Source organism: Pongo abelii, chromosome 3 (assembly GCF_028885655.2).
Source record: "Pongo abelii isolate AG06213 chromosome 3, NHGRI_mPonAbe1-v2.0_pri, whole genome shotgun sequence".
NCBI lineage: Eukaryota > Metazoa > Chordata > Mammalia > Primates > Hominidae > Pongo > Pongo abelii.
Window position 1 is genome coordinate 38,453,098 of NC_071988.2, and position 25,476 is coordinate 38,478,573.

General features: G+C 38.4%; 1 protein-coding gene across 4 annotated transcripts in view; it reads left to right on the forward strand.

Moving 5' to 3' along the window:
- KLHL5 (kelch like family member 5) overlaps positions 1 to 14,312 on the forward strand; it is a 76,002-nt gene extending 61,690 nt beyond the window's left edge. For 2 of the 4 annotated variants that reach the window (XM_024246127.3, XM_024246129.3), the window contains 3 exons: positions 5,134 to 5,346; positions 7,276 to 7,447; positions 13,121 to 14,312. In XM_024246127.3, the coding sequence (XP_024101895.2) occupies positions 5,134 to 5,346; positions 7,276 to 7,447; positions 13,121 to 13,177 (442 nt within the window). In that variant the 3' untranslated portion in view covers positions 13,178 to 14,312. Of the gene's footprint in view, positions 1 to 5,133; positions 5,347 to 7,275; positions 10,216 to 13,120 lie in introns of those variants that run through there. The other 2 variants (XM_024246128.3, XM_054553445.2) reach the window with 1 other exon arrangement.
- Positions 14,313 to 25,476: the final 11,164 nt, after the last annotated feature.

A 25,476-nucleotide genomic window follows, 5' to 3' on the forward strand; every position in this document is an offset into this window, starting at 1 on the left:
TAAATATAAATAGTTGTTAAGCTAGGCTTTCATTTTAATGTGCAGATACTATACATTTCTAGTTATCATTTTGAGTGAAGACATTTTATATTAATGTTCAATATTAATAAGTTGTACTATAAAAATCTGGTATATCTATATTAAAATATTTTATTTAATATACTTTAAAAGTATATTATCTGTATTATGTTTAAAAGTATATATGGTCTTTTAAAAGTAGTGTAGTCTCTCTCAGTGTTTCTCTAAAAATTCCTTCCATCTTTTCTACTGATTTATCTTGACTTTTATCTCTTTTCTTTCTTATCTTGGAAAACTGGTGAAAACTAGAATGGATTTATAAAGAGGTGCTCTCTTGCCTCTTGCCTGCTCTGAATAAACAAATATAGGTAGAGCCATCACTAATAGCTCTCAGTTACTCGGAGAGTCAATATTTTTTCAGTCCTTTCTTCTTCCATAAAATGAAGCTGTCTGTGGTTATTAAAGTTATTTGTGGGGTACCTTTTGCTCATTTAGAATGCTTTGTCATTGTTTCCAGAAAAATAAATGAATCAAGGTTAAAATAGAATTAAAATTATGTATAGAATTGTGTTATTGATTATTATAAGAAAAATGAAAAAAATAGTGAAATTTTTTATATTTTAGGACCTAAGATCTTGTTTCTTCAGGACCTGTCAGTTATGTTCTATTTTTTGATACTTTTTTAAGCACTATTACATGTGATAAGATGGATAAATGGAAATCACTTTTTAGATGTTTTTTATCTCCATGTCCCTCCTCTCGTTTATTTTAGCTAAAGAAATCACTTCAAAATTCATCACTACGTATCTTTCTAAACTCTTTGGTAAGAGTCTGCCATTAAAGAATCTAGTAAATGAGAAGAAAAGAAAATGAAACAGTATCTTCTCGGTTTTGACCCTTTGGTTTAAACCTTTGGGATTGATTCATTGGATTAATTTTTGTTCAGCAGCATATTTCTTAGCCCTTATTTCTAATAGAGGACAAAAGAATAACTGCCTTCTCTAAAACCTGATTTCCGGACCTACCGCAGCTTAGATTTCTAGGCATAGAAACATCTTACTTTCTTACCTTTTCTTGCCCTCTAATGAGAAATATTTCAATCCTTAACCCACCTAAAGTACAGTTAATTGAATACAATTCAGAGACAACCTAATTAATCATATCAGAAGCTAAGGATCTCTAATCTACTAACTATTAAGAAATTTGATTTTGAATGTATAGTATATCTAAAGAATCTGGAGTAAGTAGAAAGTATGCGGTTGGTTGAAAGAAACTAACGATGCATCTTTTCTTATCATTGCTTTGTGATTTAGAACAAATCATTTCTCTGTGCCTCAATTTTTTTATTCTGTAAAATGAAGAGCTTTGATTTTTGTGGTTTTTGTTATTTTAACTCATTACTTATTTATTTCTTTATTTTGAGAGAGTCTCACTCTGTCGCCCAGGCTGGAGTGCAGTGGCACGATCTCAGCACACTGCAGCCTCCTCTGCCTCCCAGGTTCAAGTGATTCTCCTGCCTCAGCCTCCCAAGTAGCTGGGACTACAGGTGTGCACTACGATGTCCAGCTAATTTTTGTATTTTTGGTAGAGACGGGGTTTCACCACGTTGGCCAGGCTGGTCTCGAACTCCTGACCTCAGGTGATCCGCCTGCCTTGGCCTCCCAAAGTGCTGGGATTACAGGCATGAGCCACCGCGCCTGGCCTATTTTAACTTATTTATAATTTCTTTCTCTTTTTTTTTTTTTGGAGGGGGTGGTGGGGAAGTGGACAGAGTCTTGCTCTATCTCCCAGGCTAGAGAGCAGTGGGCAATCTCAGCTCACTGCACCCTCCGCCTCCTGGGTTCAAGCGATTCTCCTGCCTCAGCCTCCTGAGTTCCAGTGATTCTCCTGCCTCAGCCTCCCAAATGTCTGGGATTATAGGCACCCGCCACCATGCCCAGCTAATTTTTGTATTCTTAGTAGAGACAGGGTTTTACCATGTCGGCCAGGCTGGTCTCGAACTCCTGACTTCAAGTGATCAGCCCACCTTGGCCTCCCAATCTTAAAATTTTTAAGGTGTTAAAATTTTTCTTCCTACCATGTTTGATAGAAAGAAACCTTATTTAGACTTCCAATTGCTCAGGCTACCTTTAAGCCACTGGCTGGCAAATATTTTTAGCAGTTGAATCTCTCTTTCAAATGAAATCTTAAAAATACCTCAATATTTAAAAGGCAAATGGAAGTTCAAGTTTATTTTAAACTTATTTCAAATGTATTACAAGTTCAAGCATATCATATTTACTTATTATAAAAATCTGTGAAGAGTAAGTGCTGAAGAACAGAAGAATAAACTTTAAAGAACAGCTTATTTCTGTGTTTTGTCTTGATTGTCTAATATGAGGAAAATCTTGATCCACAGATAAGAGGCTGAAATGGTAACAGTTATTTTAACTACTAGAGTAATTTAATTGGAATTTCAGGAAATTCTTCAGTTAAATTGCCCAAACAGTTTGAAAGTAGTAATGAATTTTTTTTCTAAGTTGAATCTCAAACAGTATCTGCCAACTACTTGCATTCCTTTTACTTTTGAGACAGGGTCTAGCTCTGTCGCCCAGGCTGGAGTGCAGTGACACGATTACAGCTCACTGCAGCCTCAGCCTCCCTCCCAGGCTCACGCTATCCTCACACCTCAGCCTCCTGAGTAGCTGGGACTACAGGCATGCACCACCATGCCTGGCTAATTTAAAAAAAAATTTTTTTTTTAGAGATGGGATCGCACTGTGCTGCCCAGGTTGGTCTCAAATACCTGGGCCCAGGTAATTCTCCCATCTTGGCCTCCCAATGTGCTGGGATTACAGGTGTGAGCCACCGTGCCCAGCCTACTTGCATTCTTGATCATAATTTTAAAAGTCAGGCAAGACCTAAATCTTATTATTAAGTATATATAGGTAGTACAATACTTTCACAACTTGACATAATATTTCTCTTTTTATTGTAATAGACAGTATCAAGGGGAAGAGAGATGAGTTCTGAGTCTTACGTGGCATTTAATTGAGCCAGGTGATATTTTTGAAAATGAAAAATAATTTTTAAAATTTGAAATTCAAATGAACCATTTTTTAGACTCCCTCAATTTCTTCATAGAATCCTATTCTTAGAACACAGTTTGAAAATCATTGCTTGAGATAATGATTATTTAGGAAGTGTTACCAATTGATTTTAACCCTTAATATTAGCTGAATATAAACATTGTTTGTACACTTAAGATCTCCTGTAAGTGCTATTTTCTACAAGAACACAGAGACGTAATTAATTTTTCTCTGTAAATTTTTATGCCATGATTATCATGTACTAGGCAGTGTTCAAAGTACTTCAAATTTAATTATTAAGAATCCTATGAGGCAGGGTTTATAGATGATGAAATTTAGATGGAGGTTAAATAACTTGTCCATAGTCACAACTAGTAAGTGGTAGAACCAGAATTCAAACCCAGAGAGTCTGGTTCCAGAGTTCATGCTCTTAATCATTGTATTATACCATTCTTTACAATACAGACCCACGAATCCACTGTTCAAGAGGGTAAGATGCTTTAAAGCCTATCGTGTGTGGGTATGTGTGGGTGTGCACACATGCACACACACATATGCATGTGTGAATTATTTTAAATTATTGATATTCCCTAATTGTTGAAGGCTTCTCATGTTCTATGATCCATATTTAGATAACTCTTCTACCAGGTATTAGTTGAAGATAAGAATAATATTAATAACTGGAACATAAACAAGTTACTAATAGATAAAAGTCTTTAACAGATAAAAGAAGTCTTATGATAAATTTTAATAGATAAGTTTCAAATAAATTTCAATTTCCATACTATTAATATAGTTTAAGTTTAGAACAAGATATTGCTACAACCATACGTTGCTGTTTAAGATATGGTCATCTTATTATTTAAGAAATAGTTTCAGTGACATAGTGGCATACCTTAATTAGGAAATCTGTGGTTAAGTATATAGATTTACCCAAATATAAATACCTAGAGTTTTAATTGGCAGAAATTTGGGATAGTTAAAATATTATTTCTTGAGAAATGATAAAAACGGTTAAGTATTAACTAACATTTGTAAATTCAAAATGTATAATCTTTTCTATGAGCAACAAAGTAAATTTACTCTTTTAAAAAAACTAGTAGAAAAAATATTTATAGAGAGCTTCCCAAATGAATAGTAAGTACAAGAAGATTTTTGCTTAACAAGAAATATTGTGTTCAAATATTTAAAATATTTTACAAACATTTTAGGTTCAGAGTAAAAGACTATTTCAAATTAGTGCAGTGTATTGATTGATAATGAATTTAAATTGATCTACTAGGTAACATTTAGGTCGCTCACATGATAACCTATATCCTTTTCTGCAGTAATTTAAATTAATGAAGGATCATTGTTCATACATAACAAATGTTACTTTTTATGCCATTGTTTCAAGCTATATTTTTATTCTCCTATTTCACTATTACAAGTACATTCTACATGACTGTGTTGACTGTCCAGCTGTTCATTAATGAAACTATATGTCCCGATTCTGCTGCTTTCTGGGTGACCGTGTGCAAGTCTCTTACTCTGTGAACCCTTGTTTCTTTACCTGTGAAACAGGGATTCAAACAGTTTCTCATATCACTGTGATGATTAAATTAGTACATGTGAAGTGCCTAACCTATGGTAGGTGCTCAGAGGTTAGTTTCTTTCCTTGATAATAAAGTCTTAACTATTAAAAAAATAAGCCATGGTATATTTATACACCATATTTTGTCTATTCTAAGACACATATTTTAACACCTCTAGAATTTCAGTGCATATTACAATCAATGGTGACTTGTCAAAGAGATGGCAGTGGTGAAATAGTTGTCATTGCCTTCATGTGCAGTTTGTTTTCCTTTTCATGTATATACAGAGTGATATATGATACTTACATGTGTCATTTCAAACATAGCATATCTTCTTTAATGACACACACATTGACAGTGTGTTTTATAACTGATGGCACCTTAAATTCAATGAAATAACATAAGAAGAGCCTCTTTGTTCTAAGCATAATGGCACAATGTCTTATTTATCATTTCATTTATTCTTTTTACAGACTTTATGCAGTTGGTGGTCGTGATGGAAGTTCTTGTCTCAAATCAGTAGAATGTTTTGATCCTCATACTAATAAGTGGACACTGTGTGCACAGATGTCAAAAAGGAGAGGTGGCGTAGGAGTGACAACGTGGAATGGACTGCTGTATGCTATAGGGGGGCACGATGCTCCCGCATCCAACTTGACTTCCAGACTCTCAGACTGTGTGGAGAGGTAATTTCCTGGGAAGAAAAACTAGGAACAAAAAAGATATATTATAAGTCTCTGATACTTACGTATATTTGGAGAACGTGTTGGAGAATTGGAAGGGAAAATCGGCATTCAAAAATGCAAAGCAACTTCACTTTATAACAGCCTGCTCTCACAGGAACTATACTTCCAGAAAAATAAGTTTGTATTGAGCATGCACTACATGCAAGACAATTTTATTTTATATGGGATATTGGACCTAATAAGAAGAGGAGCTTGATGAATTTTAGGCAGAATGACTTAAGGGCTGTAGGCTAAATAAAAAGCAAAAAGGATAGGGACATTTCTATGTGTTTTGATATGAAATGAAAAACTAATAATAAGGCTTACAAACTTAAGTCATCCCAACTGGCCTCACAAAACTCAAGTGTGGTGCCAGGTAGAGAGCCAAATACCAGTGGAAGATTTGGATGGTAGGTCAGGTTCCCATTTAGTATGTTTAGTCTAGTACAAGGAATAGAGAGAATTGAATGGATTTAGGCGGTACAATCAATAGGAGCTTGTCTGAACACTCCAAAGCAGAAAGAAATACTGAAAGGCAGCCATTGTGGCTGGAGAGCAAAGAGTGATGGGGAGGGAATGGCAGGAAAGGAGGCGGAGTGGGCGGGGTGGTGCAGATCATCTAGACTCCTTGAGACATTGTTAAGGGTTTTGGATTATAAAGAAAAATAGAAAGTTAATGAGTGCCCATGTGTGACAGAGAGTGTGTGTGTGTGTGTTTGTGTCTGTTGGAGGTGATCAGATTTTTTTAAAGACTAGTTTGATTTATTTAAGTTGTAAGTGACCAAGTGACCATAAGAAGGATAAAAAGTAAAATCAAAGTTTGTTGATGATAATGAGCACTATCTTAGTCTGTTTCCCATTGCTATAACAGAATATCCAGGACTGATTAATTTATAAAGAAAAGAGGTTTATTTAGCCCACAGTTCTCCAGGCTGGGAAGTTCAAGATTGGGAGGCTGCATCTGGCAGGTTCTGGTGAGGGCCTTGTGCTGTGTGATAACATGTTGGAGAACTGGAAGGGAAAGTCGGCATTCAAAAATGCAAAGCAACTTCGCTTTATAACAGTCTGCTCTCACAGGAACTAATGCATTCACATAAGAACTAACCAAGGAGAAAAACACTAATCCATCTTATCAACCTAATCACCTCTTAAAGGCCCCACCTCCCAACACTATTACATTGGCAATTAAATTTCAACGTGAGTTTTGGTGGGGATGAACTACATCCAAACCATGACAAGTGCTTTCTGTATTGGTGTTGTTTGAGAAAGCAGGAAAGTTACAACTGCATTTCACTTATATTGAGGGGAAAACAATTCAGACCTATGCTCATTTCATGTTGTAATCCAGGAAAGGAATGTGGAAGTGTTTGTATACTTTGCCCCATGAATTATGGGCTTGCTGTTGTACTACACTCAGTGGAAAGCTGTTCATTGATACAACAGATTTTAGGAGCAGTATCAGTCATCTTAGCATGATGTATCTGCTCTTACCTATACAACTTTGGGCAATTCTAGTTAAGACACCTCATGAAAGGAGCAAGACAGCCCAAAAATGGACAGCTACAATGATTGAGGGTGTAAGTCGTCTTTCATAGAGCTTAATGCATTGCTTTCCCCAAATTTTCAGTAGGTAATCTAAGGTCTGAAAGCAGTTTTCAGTATTGACACTAGCTCCTTTCAAGTATTATACATCTGTTAAGTGGATCTATTAATATAATACTGTAAGTTAAAGTTTTCAGAGAAATGTTGATATTTTTCTCTAAAATATGTTCAAATGTATTTGATTTACATAGTAGATAATAAGTCAGAAGATAGACTTGAAGAACAAAACTGTTTTTACCTAAATATTTTAAGAATAATGTCAGCTCCGGTTCTAAAATTTTCTTTCAGATATGATCCCAAAACAGACATGTGGACTGCAGTAGCATCCATGAGCATCAGCAGAGATGCAGTGGGGGTCTGTTTACTTGGTGATAAGTTATATGCTGTTGGGGGGTATGATGGACAGGCATACCTTAATACCGTGGAGGCTTATGATCCCCAGACAAATGAGTGGACCCAGGTATGGCATTCATATTTCATTATTACACTGACTCTCTTTTTATTAAAACAATTCTTTTGGTAAAACAGATCCCCTCAATCTTGTCCAATACTGAAATATATGGCATAAATATGACAATCACTTTTTGATTAAAGATGAGAAAAAGAGCCAATGTTTAATTTTGTAACATGATTAAAATCCAGAATTACCTTTGAGATGTAAGTTAATACTCAGAGAAATTATTAATTATCTGCTACCACTTGCATGATGAAGTGTTCTAGCCTGATTAAGGCTAATAGGACTACAGGAGGGCTGTAACAATGGGAGGGGAGACTGGAAAATAAAAACAAGGATAGTAGTCAGAAAACTTTGAACAACTTGCCCGTGCATGAGCAGTCGGATTTTTAAAATACTCAACCCATTGATATTTGGGAGCAGATTAAAGTCCTGATAACCTAATGAAGATGGCAACCCTAAATTACACTAAGTAAGAAACCTGATCTGGCAATCTTACTAACAGAAAAAATTTCACCCTTGTGTATTTCTGGGAGGGTCTAGCACATCTAAAAATGACTTTTGAGATCTTTGCTTCCATCATCACCAAGAACAGAATCAGGATGACACCCAGTTCAGTACTTGGTACATAAAAGACAATAAATGTTTAACTGAGCCAAGATTTTCTTGTATACAAGGAGCAATGGTAAGTATTGTCAAGAAAACAAAGCTTCTAGGCCGGGCACGGTGGCTCATGCCTATAATCCCAGCACTTTGGGAGGCTGAGGCGGGCAGATCACGAGGTCAGGAGGTCAAGACCAGCCTGACCAATATGGTGAAACCCCGTCTCTACTAAAAATACAAAAAAATTAGCTGGGCATGGTGGCACGTGCCTGTAATCCCAGCTACTCAGGGGGCTAAGGCAGGAGAATCGCTTGAACCCAGGAGGCAGAGGTTGCAGTGAGCGGAGATTGTGCCACTGCACTCCAGCCTGGGTGACAGAGTGAGACTCCATCTTAAAAAAAAAAAAAAAGGAAAGAAAAGAAAGCTTCTGAGAAGCCCCACGGTCATGTAACCTAAGTAAGGTCTTGGGTAGGTAAGATCTACATGTGCAGGAGGAGAATGCACCACACAAGGCAGTGAGTAAATAGTGTCCCGTGGTACAGGCGCCAAGTGATACGGGAGATAAGAGAGAAAAAAGAAAGTGGTTATGGGGAAAGCTTTAGTGAGAATGAAGTGGGATTTAAACCAAGCCTTAGTGAATTGATCCAGTTCAAAAAGATTGGAAAGAAGAAATTGTGAGAAAATGTGAAAGAAATGTCACCAAAGCAGAATTGTGTGAGACATATTGAAGTATGACTGGTTATAAGGATCTGTGCTTGAGAGGAGAAGGAGTGCTTACTGGAGAGGAAGATTGGGGTCAGAATGGAGATCTGTGAGACCAAAGTGGGAGGATCGCTTGAGGCCAGGAATTCCAGACCAGCGTGGGTGACAAAGTGAGGCGCCATCTCTACAAAAATTTGTGGGTTTTTTTGTTTTGGTTTTGTTTTTCAGACACAGTCTTGCTCCCGTCGCCTAGACTGGAGTGCAATGGCACTATTTCAGCTCACTGCAACCTTCACCTCCTGCATTCAAGCGATTCTCCTGCCTCAGCCTCCTGAGTAGCTGGGATTACAGGTGCCCGCCACCACACCCAGCTAATTTTTGTATTTTTAGTAGAGACGGGGTTTTGTCATGTTGGCCAGGCTGGTCTCAAACTCCTGACCTTGTGATCCACCCGCCTCGGCCTCTCAAAGTGCTGGGATTACAGGCATAAGCCACCATGCCCAGCCCAAAAAATTGTGAAAAATTAGCAAGGTGTGGTGGCACGCACCTGTAGTCCTATCTACTTGGGAGGCTGAGGCGGAGGATCGCTTGAGCCCAGGAGTTGAAGCTGAAGTGAACCATGATCATGACACTGCACTCCAGCCTGGACGACAGAGCAAGACTGTGTCTCTTAAAAATAATTAATCATATAATAATAATTTTTTAAAAGAATGGGGATGTGTGAAGTCTAAGCTAAAGAGTTTGGTAACAAGAAGCCAGCAGAAACTTTCAACCAAGAGAATGATGCAGTTGGGGTCGCATAAGTTGGGTTAGGGGCAGGGGAAGTGAGGGCTGGATAAAAGGAAAAATATTTAGAGGACTGCTTCAATTGCAAGGCTTGAAGCATTCAATGTAGGTGGATTCAAGAGATATTGCCAAGTCTTGTTGATCTTTCTTTATATACACACATTACTGGGTTGAATTGGGAGGTGTGGTCTCTGAAGAAAACAGGAAAGGAATGATGAGAGAAGTTCTCGGAAGACAATGGAATAGAGCATCTAAAGGGAGGAGTAGGAGTTTCAACAGTGTAAGAAAGAATGAAGATTTGTCATTTTTAAAGTTGTGGGACCCTTTGAGAATCTGATAGAAGCAGAAGCCAGCACACAGTTTCAGAAGTAAACAGAAGAGGCCAGGCACGGTGGCTCACACCTGTAATCCCAACACTTTGGGAAGCTAAAGTGGTTAGATCTTTTGAGGCCAGGAGTTCAAGACCAGCGTGGCCAACATGGTGAAACCCCGTCTCTACTAAAAACACAAAAATTAGTGCTCTTGTAGTCCCAGCTGAGGCACAAGGCTGAGGCACAAGAATCGCTTGAACTCAGGAAGTGGAGGTTGCAGTAAGCCAAGATTGTGCCACTGCACTCCAGCCTAGGTGACAGAGCGAGACTCTAAAAAAAAAAAAAAAGGAAACAGAAGAATAGAGTGTAGGAGCTAGAGAGTCATGCAGTTTTTAAATGATGATGATAGAAAGTTAGTATTTATTGAGCACATCTTACAGACCAGGCTCTATTCTAAGCACTGTAAAGAATTTAATCTTCAACAACCCTATGAGGTTGAGTTCTGGTATTTTCCCACTGTACAGGATGAGGAATCTGACACAGAAGTTAAACAGCTAACCCAAGGCCACATAGCAAATAAATGGTGGAGTTAGAATTAGAGCCAAGGATTTTTTTTTCCACAATAGAGATGACAAGAAGAGGGTAGAGAGAGATTCCAGATACTAGAAAGAAAGAAAGCGAAACTGAAGGGCACCTTTCTGAGAAAAGGGCAGGAAACAGAATTAAGAGCAAAGACTGGGGGCCGGGCACAGTGGCTCATGCCTGTAATCCCAGGACTTTGGGAGGCCAAGGCGGGTGGGTCACCTGAGATCAGGAGTTCAAGGCCAGCTTGGCCAACATGGTGAAACCCCATCTCTACTAAAAATACAAAAGTTAGCTGGGCGTGGTGGCGTGCACCTGTAATCCCAGCTACTTGGGAGGCTGAGGCAGGAGAATCGCTTGAACCTGGGAGGCGGAGGTTGCAGTAAGCCAAGATCACGCCATTGCACTCCAACCTGGGTGACGAGCAAAACTCCCTCTCAAAAAAAAAGCAGACTGGTCACCCTCAGACTAGAAGAAAGATCTTACCCTCCAAGGCTTGGGAAAAGATGAGAATTTGAGTGTAGAAAGGTACAGGGAGTTTTTAAGTGAAGAGAAAGAGAAAAAAAAGGACTTAGATTGTGTGGGCTTTATTCTGTTTCTTAAGTGAGATCACTTGATGGAGGGAGGAAGGGATAAGATTGAGAGCTACAAGATTTCATTGGAAATTAGATGATTACCTAGTATCAGCTTCCCACTATGGCAAACATAGTTGTGAATGACACCCAAGGAGCTCAGAAAGATAAGAATCTCTTTTTCTGACATGTATTTAAGTCCTAAGTCCAGTTATATGTATGATTTAAGACCTATCAGCCAGTTATTTGAGACTTGTTATTATTTATAATTAATACTTTATGCTAAATCACCCCATATCAAAATTGATCATCAGTGTCCACATAGCTATTTTGCTTGCAAGCCACCTCTGTTACTATGTTAAAGCACCTAAAAATGCGAACTCATTATCATAGTATCTGAAAAATAAAAGTTTTCCTGGGCCAGGTGTGGTGGCTCACCCCTGTAATCCCAGCACTTTGGGAGGCCAAAGCAGGTGGTTTGCCTGAGCTCAGGAGTTCGAGACCAGCCTGGGCAACATGGTAAAACCCTGTCTCTACTAAAATACAAAAAATCAGCCGGGTGTGGTGGCGTGTGCCAGTAGTCCCAGCTACTCAGGAGGCTGCAGCACGAGAATTGCTTGAACCCAGGAGGTGGAGGTCGCAGTGAGCCGAGATGCGCGATTTGCACTCCAGCCTGGGTGACAGTGCAAGACTCCGTCTCAAAAACAAGCGAAACAAAGAAAAAAATTTTGAAGTTTTCCTTTCAGTGTTCTGACAGATGGACATTTGTATAGGCACTAAAATGAAATGACAAAGTCCTAAGCCACTACCCACCTCACTACCAGCCTTACCTCAAAGCAAGAGGTGATTGCATTGTATTTAACAAATTCTCTAAGCTACACTTTCTAGCTAGTTGTCATGACAGTGTCAACTATTCACAGTGTAGAGACTAAATGTCTTGGATGATTTGAGAAGAGCTACTAATTATAAACTGACATTTTGATATAAATGATTTTTTAGGTCAGTTCGATAATGCTATAAATATGGTTTTAAAATAGGTTATTTGATTGTTCCAAGAGACTTACAGTGATCAAAACAACTGATTCAGACGGAGAACTACTGAGAATTCTCTTATAACTGAAGTCTGACTTGTTCTTAAAATCTACTCATTGGTCTAGAGGGTCAAACTGATTAGGAAGTCATTTTGGCATTTGACAAAAATACTTTAGTACATACCCTAACATACATAAGTACAAAGCAAACTTTCTTAGTACTTTGCATTACTCACCCCCCAATCCATGTTAACATTTTAACTCTCCTGGGTCAAATGCATAGATTCTTACTGTGTTCAGAGTAATTCTTCAGGACTATTTTTGTCCACACTTTTATTTCCACTATGAATTACCCAGTGTCTAGAGTTCCTATTGTTCAAAAAAGAGGTGAAAGATTTAAGAATTGTTCTTTATCCATAAATTTAGATTGTATTCCTTCCCCTAGCAACTCTCCCCCAACTTCTATCTCACTGTAATAGAGCTCATTCACTGAGTTTGTTTCCACTCGCAGGGGAGTTGGATGGGTAGCATTTATTATTTATTTAGTCTGCTAAAAAGTAGTAGAATGGGTTTAGAATTTTCAGCCATGCACATAGAAGGTAGTCAAAAAATGTGAGGTTACGAGTTCTTCTAGAATAAGCAGATCCCCAGGCATTCAGAGTATTTTGTGTGCTATCTCTGATAGCATGGCTGTTAGAGGACCTCTCTAGATAACACTTGATCTTTCCTCCATATTGGTCACAGAGTTACTGTAAGTGTTCAGCATTTCTTCATATCCATACTGTGCATCATTTTGGCTAAAATAGAGTGTTTAATGTAGATTAATTCTTGAGCTGTTTTTAAAAATCACCTTTAAAGAAGAATGAATGCTACACAATCATGATGTACCCAAAACAACTTAGTCTATGAAACTTTGCCATGGAAGGTGGCTCTTGGGAAGGGGACCAAGCCAGAAACAGCGCTGATACAGCAGGGGCCAGGGCAGCAACCCTTTGCCAACAAGTACAGGCCGTTTCAGTATTTCACCAACTGGCATAGTAGTGTTGACATTTTAACCTACAAATCCAATACATATCTCTTTTTCTTTTTTAGGTTGCTCCACTGTGCCTAGGAAGAGCTGGAGCTTGTGTTGTGACTGTAAAATTATAATTTAGTGCTCTGTTTTCTACATGAAGACACCGTCTTCCTTTATTTAGTATAATTATTCTATCAATGGATACATTTTTAGTAAATGTGTATTGTCACAATCCTGGGCACAAAGTGCCTGATGTCAAAGTGAAGATAGTAAAACAAGGGAGGAAGCAGTGGATGGACCAGGATTAACTCCTTTCATTTCTTAGTATATTAAAACCTGCAGCTGGTGGATTGTAAACACACATTCCTGATGTAATAAGTGAGGACAAATGCACTGCTCTGGAACATAACCCAGTGCTAACTGGGGGTTTCATTTATTCAGTCAAGCACATCTTACTCACATCCAGATTTATTTTCCTACAGTGCAAACACACCAGATGAAACTTTAAAATGTTACTTTTTGTAAGCTTATCATAAGCAGTAATTTGTTTGCTTGTTTGTTTAACCACAACCACTATTTTAATGATATACTAAAGATAACACTATTTAGTTTTTTCAGAAACATCTGCATTATATGTGTGTTGGTTGTGGATTTTGTTTCTAAAATTGGCTTAGTCCAATAAATAAAGAAAAGCATTAAGGACTTAAAGCAACAATAACCAAATAAAAACTTGATAGGATCTTTGAAGTCTATTTAAATATTCATTCCATTACATCTAGACTCACTAAGAACTACATGTTATGATGTTAAGTTGAAGTTGAAACAGAATGTTTTGCATTAAATTTAAGATATGCAAATTTATGTAGAGAAAATAAATGTTATATACCCTATAATGTTCTTTCATCTAATTAGTATCTAATTATATGGATTTGTTTTATATTATAAAAGATGTTTTGATTTTGTCTTTTGATATTGACAAAATTGTTTGGATATCCTTATGTTTTCAAGTCTGTATCTGCCTCCCCTGCCTTATTTCTTATGTTTTGCCACAGTTAACCCGTTGTGCTTCTTTGTAATCAAACAGTTTGTGGGGGAATGGGCTTATTGAATGTCTAAAAAGTAAGTTTAAAGTGTTTGTTACCCTAAGTTTTTTACATTTGTAAACTCTAATTACATATGTGAATGTTATTACTCTCAGTGAATTGTTATTGTTTGCAAAAATGCACTGGGCAGTAACATTTTGTGATAAATCCTACAAGATATAAGTCACTGAGATGTCTAAGATGCTTTTTATTTTAACCCCGATTAATAACCACCTTATGGAAAATAATATTTGCTAATATTGTTTATTGTGAACTAGGAATCAAAGTTTTTGTATGCATTAATCCTTACAACAACCTTATGAGGTAATTCTATTCCCTTTTTATAGCTAAGGAAATTGGGGTACAGAGAAGTTAGCCCCAAGGTTACATATTGCAAGTAAGTGGCAGAGCAGGGATTCATACAAAGGCCTTCTCACTCAGCTGTCTTCACTCTTTATTATTCCTGCCACTAGGTAGAAAAAGAAAGATTTCGGCCAGGCACAGTGGCTCACGCCTGTAATCCCAGCACTTTGGGAGGCCGAGGTGGGCAGATCACAAGGTCAGGAGATGGAGACCATCCTGGCTAACACGGTGAAACCCTGTCTCTACTAAAAATAAAAAATAAAAAAAAATTAGCCGGGCGTGGTGGTGGGCGCCTGTAGGCCCAGCTACTCGGGAGGCTGAGGCGTGAGAATGGCGTGAACCCGGGAGGTGAAGCTTGCAGTGAGCCAAGATCGCGCCACTGCACTCCAGCCTGGGCAACAGAGCGACACTCCCATCTAAAAAAAAAAAAAAAAAAAAAAAAGATTTCATTTTGTGTGAGGAATTATTTATTTTAATAAAAAAAAAGAGGGTTTATGCTCTTTAGTAATAAAATTTACCAGTAACACCCAATCAGAAAATTTTGGTTCTTTAGTATTTAGGGAAAACTTTTGTTTAAATCTCTTATGGAATTTTACATATTTTGATTTAGAAAAGTAGATGCAATATAATATATTTCAATTTTTATACATATTAGATGAATTGCATCTTAGGCAACTTAACTATAAACAAATTTATTCATAGAAGTATTGTTGCCAACAATTTAGATGACCTAGATGAAAAAACACACCAGTTGACAAAACTGGCTCAGAAGGAAATAAAAAATCCAAACAGACCTATAACAAGTAAAGAGATTGAACCAGTAATAAAAAATCTCCCAACAAAGAAAGTCCAGGACTAAATGAGTTTACTGGCAAACTATACCAAACATATAAAGAAGAACTAACACTAATCCTTCTCGAACTCTCCCAATTGTGACCCATTCTATAAGGCCGGCATTACCTTAACACCAAAGCCAGACAAAGACCTCACAGGGAAACTACAGACCCATATCCCTTATGAATATAGATGCAAAAAACTTCAAAATACTAGCAGGCCAAATCCAGCAGTTTATTAAAGTGATCATACAGCATGACCAAGTGAGATTTATCAAAGAAATACAGGGATAATTCTAGATACAAATGTCAATCAATGTAATAATATACCATATTAATAGAATGAAGGGGAAAAAACAGCATGATCACCTCAATTGATAAGAAAAAGCATTTGACAAAATCCAACACCCTTTCATGGTAAAAACACTCTGCAAACTAGGAAAAAAAGGGAACTTTCTTAACCTGATAAAGGCATCCATAAAAACCCACAGCTAACAACATAATAGCAAAACATTGAAAACTTTTCCCCTAATATCATGAAAATTCCTCGTTTCCCCACTGCTATTCAACATTATACTAGAAGGTCTAGCCAGAGCAATTAGGCAAGAAAAAGAAATAAAATGAATCCCAAATAGGAAGAAGTAAAACTACATTTGCAGAAAACATGGTCCTATATATTAAAAATTCTAAAGAATCCACAAAATGATTCTGGGTGATTTTAAAAATTCAGCAATGTTGCAGACTGCAAGATCAACGCATAAAAGTCTAAGAAAAACCTGAGGGGAAATAAAAACAATTTCATTTATAATAACATGAAAAAGAATAAAATACTTAGAAATAAATTTGACCAAGAAAGTGCAAGACTTGGACACTGAAAAGTACAAAACGTTGCTGAAAGAAATTAAAGAAGACCTAAATAAATGGAAGACATCCTGTGCTGGCAGGCTGGAAGACTTAACATTGTTAAGATGCCATTACTCCCAAAATTAGTCTATAGATTTAATACAATCCCCATTAAAATTCCAGTGACCCTTTTACAGAAACTGAAAAGCTGTCCCTAGAATTTATATGAGATTGCATGTTACTGAAGGTACTCAAGTCTGTTCAAAACAATCTTGAACAAGAATAAAGTTGAAGGACTCACATTTTCCAATTTCAAAATTTACTGCAAAGCTACTTCAATCAAAACAGTGTTGTGCTGGTATAAAAATATATAAAGCAATAGAGTAGAATGGAAAGTCCAGAAATAAATTACGTCGATACACTATGGTCAATTGATTTTTGACAAGGGTTCCAGGACCAATCAATGAAGAAAGAACAGTGTCTTCAACTAATAGTGCTAAGACAAGTGAATATTCACATGCAAAAGAATGAAGTTGTACCCGTACTTCATACCATATATAAAAATTAATTCAAAATAGATCAAAGACCTAAATGTAAGAGCTAAACCCATAAAACTTTGAGAAGAAAATATAGGAATAAATCTTCATGACCTTGGATTTGGCAATGGTTTCTTAGATATGGCACCAAAAGCACAAGCAACAACAGCAAAAAAAAAAAAAAAAAAAATGGACTTCATCAAAATTAAAAGCTTCTACATATCAAGGGACACTATGAAGAAAGTGAAAAGACAGCCCACAGAATGGGAGAAAATATTTGTAAATCTTATATATCTGGTAAGGAACTAATACCTAGAATATATAAGGAACTCCGATGCTCAACAACAAAAAGACAACCCAGTTTTAAAATGGGCAAAGGACTTAAATAGACATTTCTCTAATGAAGATATACAAATGGCCGACAAGCACATGCAAAGCGCTCAACCTTATCAGTCATTATGCAAATCAGCGCCACAAGAAGATACCACTTCACACCTATTAGAATGACGAAATAGACCTAGGATCTAAACCTACAGGAAAAAAAATGAATAATAGAGAAAATAAATGTTAGAGAGGATGTGGAGAAATTGAAAACCTTCATTCATTGTCGGTGGGAATGTTAAATGGTGTAGCCACTGTGGAAAACAGTTTGGCAGTTCCTCAATAAGTTAAAAAAAAGAATTACCATATGACCCAGCAAGTCCACTCCTGGGCATATACTGAAAAGAACTGAAAACAGGTGTTCAAGCAAAAACTTTCATGCAAATATTCATCACAGCACTAGTCACAGTAGCCAAAAAAGTGGAAACAACACAAATGGCCATCAGCTGATGAATGAATAAACAAACTGGTATCTACACACGGCACAATACAATATTCAGCCATAAAGAGAAATGAGGGACTGATACATGCTAAAACATGGATGAGCTTTGAGCGCATTTTTGCCAAGTGAAAGAAGGCAGACACAAAAGGCAACGTATTGCGTGAGTGCATTTATATGAAATATCCAAAATAGGCAAATCCATGGAGACAGAAAGCAGATAAATGGTTATAAGTGGCTGAGAGAAAGGAGTGAGGAGTGATTGCTAAAAAGGAGTTTCCTTCTAGGGTGATGAAAACGTTCTGGAACTACTTATTGGGAATGATTGCACAACATGGTGAAGGTACTCAATGTCACTAATAGTAAATTTCACATACACTTCACCATAATTTTTTAAAAGCTTTATTAGCTACATTATGTTATGATACTTAAATGTCATAACAATAGCATTCTGTACGCTTCACTAGGATCAAAAGTTTGGATTTATATGCATCTGGAAGAGAATTTTTTCACTGTAATTTGCAAATAAATGAATTTCTAAAAATCTAACAGGCTCTTAAATCTTAATTTCAACCTAAGAAGGGAGTGAGAAACAACGAGAACCGTGAGGGGAGAGTTAACGGGGAACTTCCCCACCATCCGGTACATGGCAGACATTCCACAAATGTTTTCTAAAAGTTGAAATAGACATCTTTTCATGAACTCTGTAATATTTGAAATTATTGATAACTTACACAAAAACAAATATTCAATAAAGTGATATTTAATTTTACTGTGACTAGATAATACTCATGTAATGTTTTTTATTTTTTAACTGGAGTAAAAAAAAATCAAATGCCATGAAAAATTACAGGCTACTTATGGCATTATCATCATTCTGAGTCTTAAAGAACTTATAAGAACGCACCACCTCTTCCATCACAGCCTCTGTCCTCATTCCTAAGGTGTAGGAGAGTACCGTGTTTATTTTGTATCTTGGGGCTGAACAACTTCCGAGCCTCTTGAAGAAATGCCGTATTGACTGATGTGGGTATTGGCATCATTGCTAGACTTCACTGCCACCCTCATTTCCCCCTAGTCCTGGGTAATTATTTGGGCTAACGAGGTATAATCTAGAGAGCAAACTCAGGAAAGCTCGGGAAGCAAATCTAGTACCCTCGATCTTTGCCCAGGCTCAAGCTGGTTCCATTTGACCATATTTCTTTGTGGATAATAAACAATTATATTTAATTGAGGTATTTTTGCATAGTTTTGAGGACAGCAAAGATCACCTGGTGGCCATCAAGCAGACCATCTGGAGGCAAAACTCCTTATCTGAGGAATTCAGAAGTCATTAGACTGCCCTATTATCTAAAGCCGGCATCTGGTACTAGGCTTCTTTACCAAAAATGTATTTAATGTAAGTAACTAGAATTGTTATACATCTCCGGAATGAATGTGTGTCAAAAGTTACTGGGCAAGCTTTGCTGACATCAAGGCACCAAAATGTCTACAAATGTAATCATTTACCATGACCTGTGTAACAAATGTGGTCAAAATTACCTTTAAGCTCCTGCTTTAAGGTCCATAAATACCTTGTTATTAGTCCATTTTCACACTGCTATAAAGAACTCACACCTGCAATCCCAGCACTTCGGGAGGCTGAGGCTGGGGGATTGCTTGAGCTCCAGAGTTCGAGACCAGCCTGGGCAACATCTTGAGACCCCTGTCTGTACTAAAAATACTAAAATTAGCCAGGAATAGTCCCAGCCACTTGGGAGGCTGAAGTGGGAGGATCGCTTCAGCCTAGGAGACGGAGGTTGCAGTGAGCTGACACTGCACCACTGCACTCCAGCCTCGGTGACAGGTGACCTTGCGTCAAAAAAAAAAAAAAAGTTACAAGTAATACAACTTAAATGAGTACTGATTTTCAGGGAGGCTCCACTTTCAGGGAAAAAAAGGAAAAACAAAAAGGACGTAGAGTAAATTTGGGGGTTTTTTGTTTGATTGGTTGATTTTGTTTTGAGACAGGGTCTTGCTCTGTCGCCCAGGCTGGAGTGTAATGGCCTGATCATAGCTCACTACGTCCACAACTTCCTGGGCTTAAGCAACCACCTCAGCCTCAGCCTCAGCCTCAGCCTCAGCCTCAGCCTGTCAGTAGCTGGGACTACAGGCATGCACCAGCATGTTTGGCTAATTTTTTTTTTTTTCTGTTTTTATTTTTTGTAGAGACAGGATCTCACGTTGTTGCCCAGGCTGGTTTCAGACTCCTGGGCTCAAGCGATCTTCCCGCCTCCTCTTCCCAAAGTGCTGGGATTGTAGGCCTGGGTCACCACACCGACCTGGCACAAATTTTGTGGAAGGAAAGAGGTCCCTGCTTAGTGGTAGCTGGAGAGATGAGGTTAGGGAGAAGCTGTCATTCAGAGCCATCTCTGCAGTGACAAGAATAGCTGTGCTGTGTGAGAACTTCAGAGAAGAAAAATGTTGGGTAATAAGTTTGGCAAAAGCTGACCTACCTATTTTCTGATTCCCTATCAGAAACTCAGTAGCAAAGCAGCAGAGAAGGACTGGCAGAGTGAGTTAATCCAATAGAGAATCCCTTTACCTCAGAAACTTTCTGATCAATAAGGCATTGAGCAAAACAGTAGGGAGACTGAGATCCTATACAGTAATAGATAATAAAACAAAGGAGGGGAGAGAATGGTAGTTCCTTAAGGCCACATATGGGGGTATATTTTTGTATTCTCTGCAGCACTTAGCATTTTATCTATTGTTATACCTTCACATAATTAGCTTCCACTAATTATTCACTGAATATAAATATGAAGTAGATTTGATCTTTTGAGGTAAACCATCTCCGAGATATTGGAGTGTGAGTTTATAGTATCACAGATTCTGAAACACAGAACAGAAAGAATCCTTGCGGCTTCCTTGTTCACATGTTGGTGGGGGTGGACTAGGAGAGGGGTGGAAAGCCTGGGCATGGAAGAGGGAAAGCCGGGATACCTTCAGAAAGTAGCGAGTGGCCCAGGCTGACTGCAGTGTGGAACATGTGCAGAAGGATGGAGGGAACTGTCTGCCAATTTATTGTTTTTAAAATTAATTTTATCGTTAAAGTTTGTGATTCATTGTTTCAAATTAAAAATGCCCACCATTCAGTGCTAGCATAAAGACTGCTAGCAGAATAAATAAAATAATAAAACTAATTTTTAAAATGCCAATCATGCCTTCTGTCTGTACATGACTAATATTATGGATGCTAGATGCAGTGGCTCACGCCTGTAATCCCAGCACTTTGGGAGGCCAAGGCAGGAGGATCATTTGAGGCCAGGAGTTCGAGACCAGCCTGGGAACACAGGGAGACCTCTTCTCTACAAATAAGTTTTTTAAAAATTAGCCAGGCGTGATGGTGTGCACCTGTGGTCCCAGCTACTCGGGAGGCAGAGACAGGAGGATTGCCTGAGCCTGGGAGGTCAAGGCTGCAGTGAGCTATGATCAGCCTGGGTGGCAGAGTAAGACCTTGCCTCAAAAAATAAAAAATAAAATAAAATATATGGAGACACAGCAGCTGGTCATAAAACTGTCAGAAATGCAATCAGCAAGCAGGCCCCCATACACTCAGTCTACCTGCTCCTCCCTCCCAACCTTGTTTAAGTAACCATACGGACTGCTTCCAGCTAAAATACATTAACTAAGCAGTCTATTTTCTCTTCTCCCAGCAATATTACAACATATTTTCTTAAAAAAAAAAATTACAACCTCTTTTTTTTTTGACATGGAGTCTCGCTCTGTTGCCCAGGCTGGAGTGCAGTGGCGCAGTCTCGACTCACTGCAACCTCCGCCTCCTGGGTTCGAGTGATCCTCCTGCCTCAGCCTCCTGAGTAGCTGGGATTACAGATGTGCACCACTACATCTGGCTAATTTTTTTGTATTTTCAGTAGAGACAGGGTTTCACCATGTTGGTCAGGCTGGTCTCAAACTCCTGACCTCGTGATCCACCCACCTTGGCCTCCCAAAATGCTGGGATTACAGGCGTAAGCCACTGTGCCTGGCCTCAACTTTTATTTTAGAGTTAGGGGGATACAAGTGTAGGTTTGTTACATGGGTATGTTGTGTGATGCTGAGGTTTGGGGTACGGATGATCCTGTCACTTAGGTGGTGAGCACAGTAACCAATAGGTAGTTTTCAGCCACAGCCCCTACCTCCCTTCCCTCTCTAGGAGTCTCCAGTGTCTATTGTTCCATCTTTATGTCCTTTATAACAGACTTTCAAATGTTATTGATATTTTACTCAATATTTGGGTTGTGGAGAAATTTTATAATTTATTTGCATTACATAAATCCTTCACAATGAGAAATAGTCATTACAAAGATTGTACCAGATGATTGCTCAGATCCCTTCCAGCTCCAGTATTCACTAAGGTAGATTGAATATCACATGACTGTCTCTTGGGAACCCACCCAGCAACTATAACATCTTTGAATATGAATCCCAGCCAGAACCTGGAATGCCACAGGAGTTGTTACCCCATTGCTTGAACTACAATCCAGTGATTCTCAACTACAGTGTCATGGTAGGATTACTTATGCCAAGACCAGCTCGGTCGGGGAGACCCTAATCCAGCAGTGCTAGAGGAATTAAAGACATATACACAGAAATATAGAGGTGTGAAGTGGGAAATCAGGGGTCTCACAGCCTTCAGAGCTGAGAGCCCCAAACAGAGATTTACCCAGGTATTTATTAACAGCAAGCCAGTCATTAGCATTGTTTCTATAGATATTAAATTAACTGAAAGTATCCCTTATGGGAAATGAAGGGATGGGCCGAATTAAAGGAATAGGTTGGGCTAGTTAACTGCAGCAGGAGCATGTTCTTAAGGCACAGATCGCTCATGCTATTGTTTGTGGCTTAAGAATGCCTTTAAGCGGTTTTCCGCCCTGGGCGGGCCAGGTGTTCCTTGCCCTCATTCCCGTAAACTCACAACCTTCCAGCGTGGGCGTTATGGCCATCGTGAACATGTCACAGTGCTGCAGAGATTTTGTTTATGGCCAGTTTTGGGGCCAGTTTATGGCCAGATTTTGGGGGGCTTGTTCCCAACAACTTGAAGAATTTTAAAATACATAGATGCCTGCACTTCACTCCAGGTGTGACATCTTGGGATGCCAATCACAGCCAAAACCCAGGTGATTCTAATGTGCAGCCACCTTTAGGAGGATGACCAGGCCCCATTCCACACAATGGTGCCTTAGGCTCCTCTCACACTGCGTCCCTGACTTACCAACTTCTTCAAATCTGGGACCTTTGTGTTATTCCATGAGCAAACTTTTCAAGAACCCTCAAGCACGTTTAAAAGAGCCATTTATTTACATAATTATGAGATTCCATATCATTCTTTTTTTTTTTTTTTTCTTTTGAGACAAGGTCTCACTCTGTCTCCCAGGCTGGAGCTTAATGGTATGATCTCGGCTCATGGCAACCTCCACATCATGGGCTCAAGCAATCCTCCTGCCTCAGCCTCCCAAGTACCTGGGACTACAGGCATGCACTACCATGCCTGGCTAATTTTTGTATTTTTTTTTTTTTTTTGTAGAGATGGGGTATCACCATGTTGGCCAGGCTGGTCAAGAACTCCTGGACTTAAGAGATCTGCCTGCCTCAGCCTCCCAAAGTGCTAGGATTACAGGTGTGAACCACCGTGCCCAGCCTGACATTACAAATCCTTTTTATCTGCTCAAGTTCCCTGAAGACAACTACTAGGTACTTTACTAGTTGTATCAAACCGGTGCAAGATATACAATTTAATTTATTTTAAAACATCATACCATGTGGAGGTGTCTACTAATTTAGTTGAGCTTTCTCAAATTATACCAAATCAGTGAGGCTGACAAATAATCATATTTTTGTAAAAGAAATGGAATATTTTAATCAGTTACTTAAAGAGATATTTGTGAGAGTCTAAAATGGATCAGAGTTTTTAAAGCCATGAACAACTCAGCAGACATTGGTTTCTGGGTACCATGTTTGAGTAGATTATTCAGAAGAATCATCCTGCTTAAAACAACCACAAATTCAGAATGAAACATAAAATATGTTATCTTTAAAGCATTAAAGCACAGACAAAATTTTCAGGATTAAGAGGACAAAAATCTAAGTGAAAGCCAACCAGGTGCAGTGGCTCATGCCTGTAATCCTAGCACTTTGGGAGGCCCAGGCAGGATCGCTTGAGCCAGGAGTTTGAGACCAGCCTGGGGCAACATAGTGAGACCTATCTCTACAAAAAATACAAAAATTAGCCGGGTGTGGTGGTGCATGCTTGTAATCCCAGCTACTTAGGAGGCTGAGGTGAGAAGATTGCTTGAGCCTGGGAAGTTGAGGCTCCAGTGAGCCAAGATCACACCACTGCAGTACAGCCTGGGTGATAGGAGCGAGACCCTGTCTCAAAAAAAAAAAAAAAAAAAGAAATCCAAGTGAAAGGAGAGAAGACTTGGAAAAATAAGCAGAGAAGTGAAGCTCTTTTGCCCCAAGGGCATTTGCCAAACTCTCAAAAATTCCCCTTCGGTTCTGTTGACCTCCCAGGGGATGGGATAGAGAACTTAAAACCTAGGACCTGTCCAAGGTGGGAAGATCCTACTTCTACATAGCTGGGACCTCTGGTAAGGACAAACCGGAAGAACACCTACCGCACTCCCCATTATCAGGAGACTACAAAAAAAGGAAAGGAAATGCATTGGAATGTCTAGGAAGATGTGACTACAAACCAGTCTCCCTGGAAAGCTGCAGCCCAGATTCACATTACTTGAAAAAGGAATCTAAATAATCCTATTTATTTAAAGAAAATCTTCCCACAAAGAAAACTCTAAACTGGGCGTGTTGGCTCACTCTTGTAATCCCAGCACTTTGGAAAGCTGAGGCGGGTGAATCACTTGAGCTCACAAGTTCGAGACCAGTCTGAGCAAAATGGCAAAACCTCGTCTCCACAAAAAATAAAAAAAGTGGCCAGGTGTTGTGGTGCGCACTTGTAGTCCCAGCTACTTGGGAGGCTGAGTTGGAAGTCTCGCTTGAGCCCAGGAGCAGAGGTTGCAGTAAGCCGAGATCACCCCACTGCACTCCAGCCTGGGCGACAGAGTGAGACCTCATCTCAAAAAAAAAAAAAGAAAGGAAAAGAAAACTCTAGGCCTTGATATTTTCATTGGCATTTTCTACCAGTCAAGGAAGACTATCTTTCTGAAATGTATTTAAGCAGAATAATAAATGCCCACAGAAAATATCACAAGGGAAATGCCCTAGCTACACAATTTCAGTACATTTATCATTCATATTCCCTTCAACAATGCTAAAACGTGTTCATTTCATTACACTAAGCAATTCTATAATTACTCGAAATATGGTGAAAGACTTTCTTCTCTAATTCTATCTAGTCTTTCATATTGCTCACTAGATTGACTGCCATTACTATAATCTGTTAAATAATGAGCATTTCAGAAAGTATTGTAATACCTAAAAATATTAAATGATAGTCTATTCACAGGAATCAAAACCATAGTACATCCACATCTGCATACTGGTGACAAGTCGTCTGACCATAATAAAATAATAATATTATATATTTTAATCGTCATAATTTTAAAATTATTCTCTCTTGTTAGTAATAAAAATTATTCAGGTCAATTTTTCTTTGGCTTATCCAGCAGATGTTTTAGATTATATCAAAGTGTTAAAAATTATGCTAACTTATGATTCTTGGTTGTTTGCTGATACTGCATAGTTAATGCTATTTAGCACATTGTCATTTTTTCAACTAATTACATCGTGCTTTAAGATTTGAGCTAAAGATTTTTTTGCACTGAATTATCTACATTCATATAATAACCTGTGAGTACAGAATCCCAGGGAGCCAGGTTGAACTATTCAATTAAAGTTCATGATAAAAATGTAACAAGTATTATTGGAATAAGGAATATACTTTAAGGCTTTCAT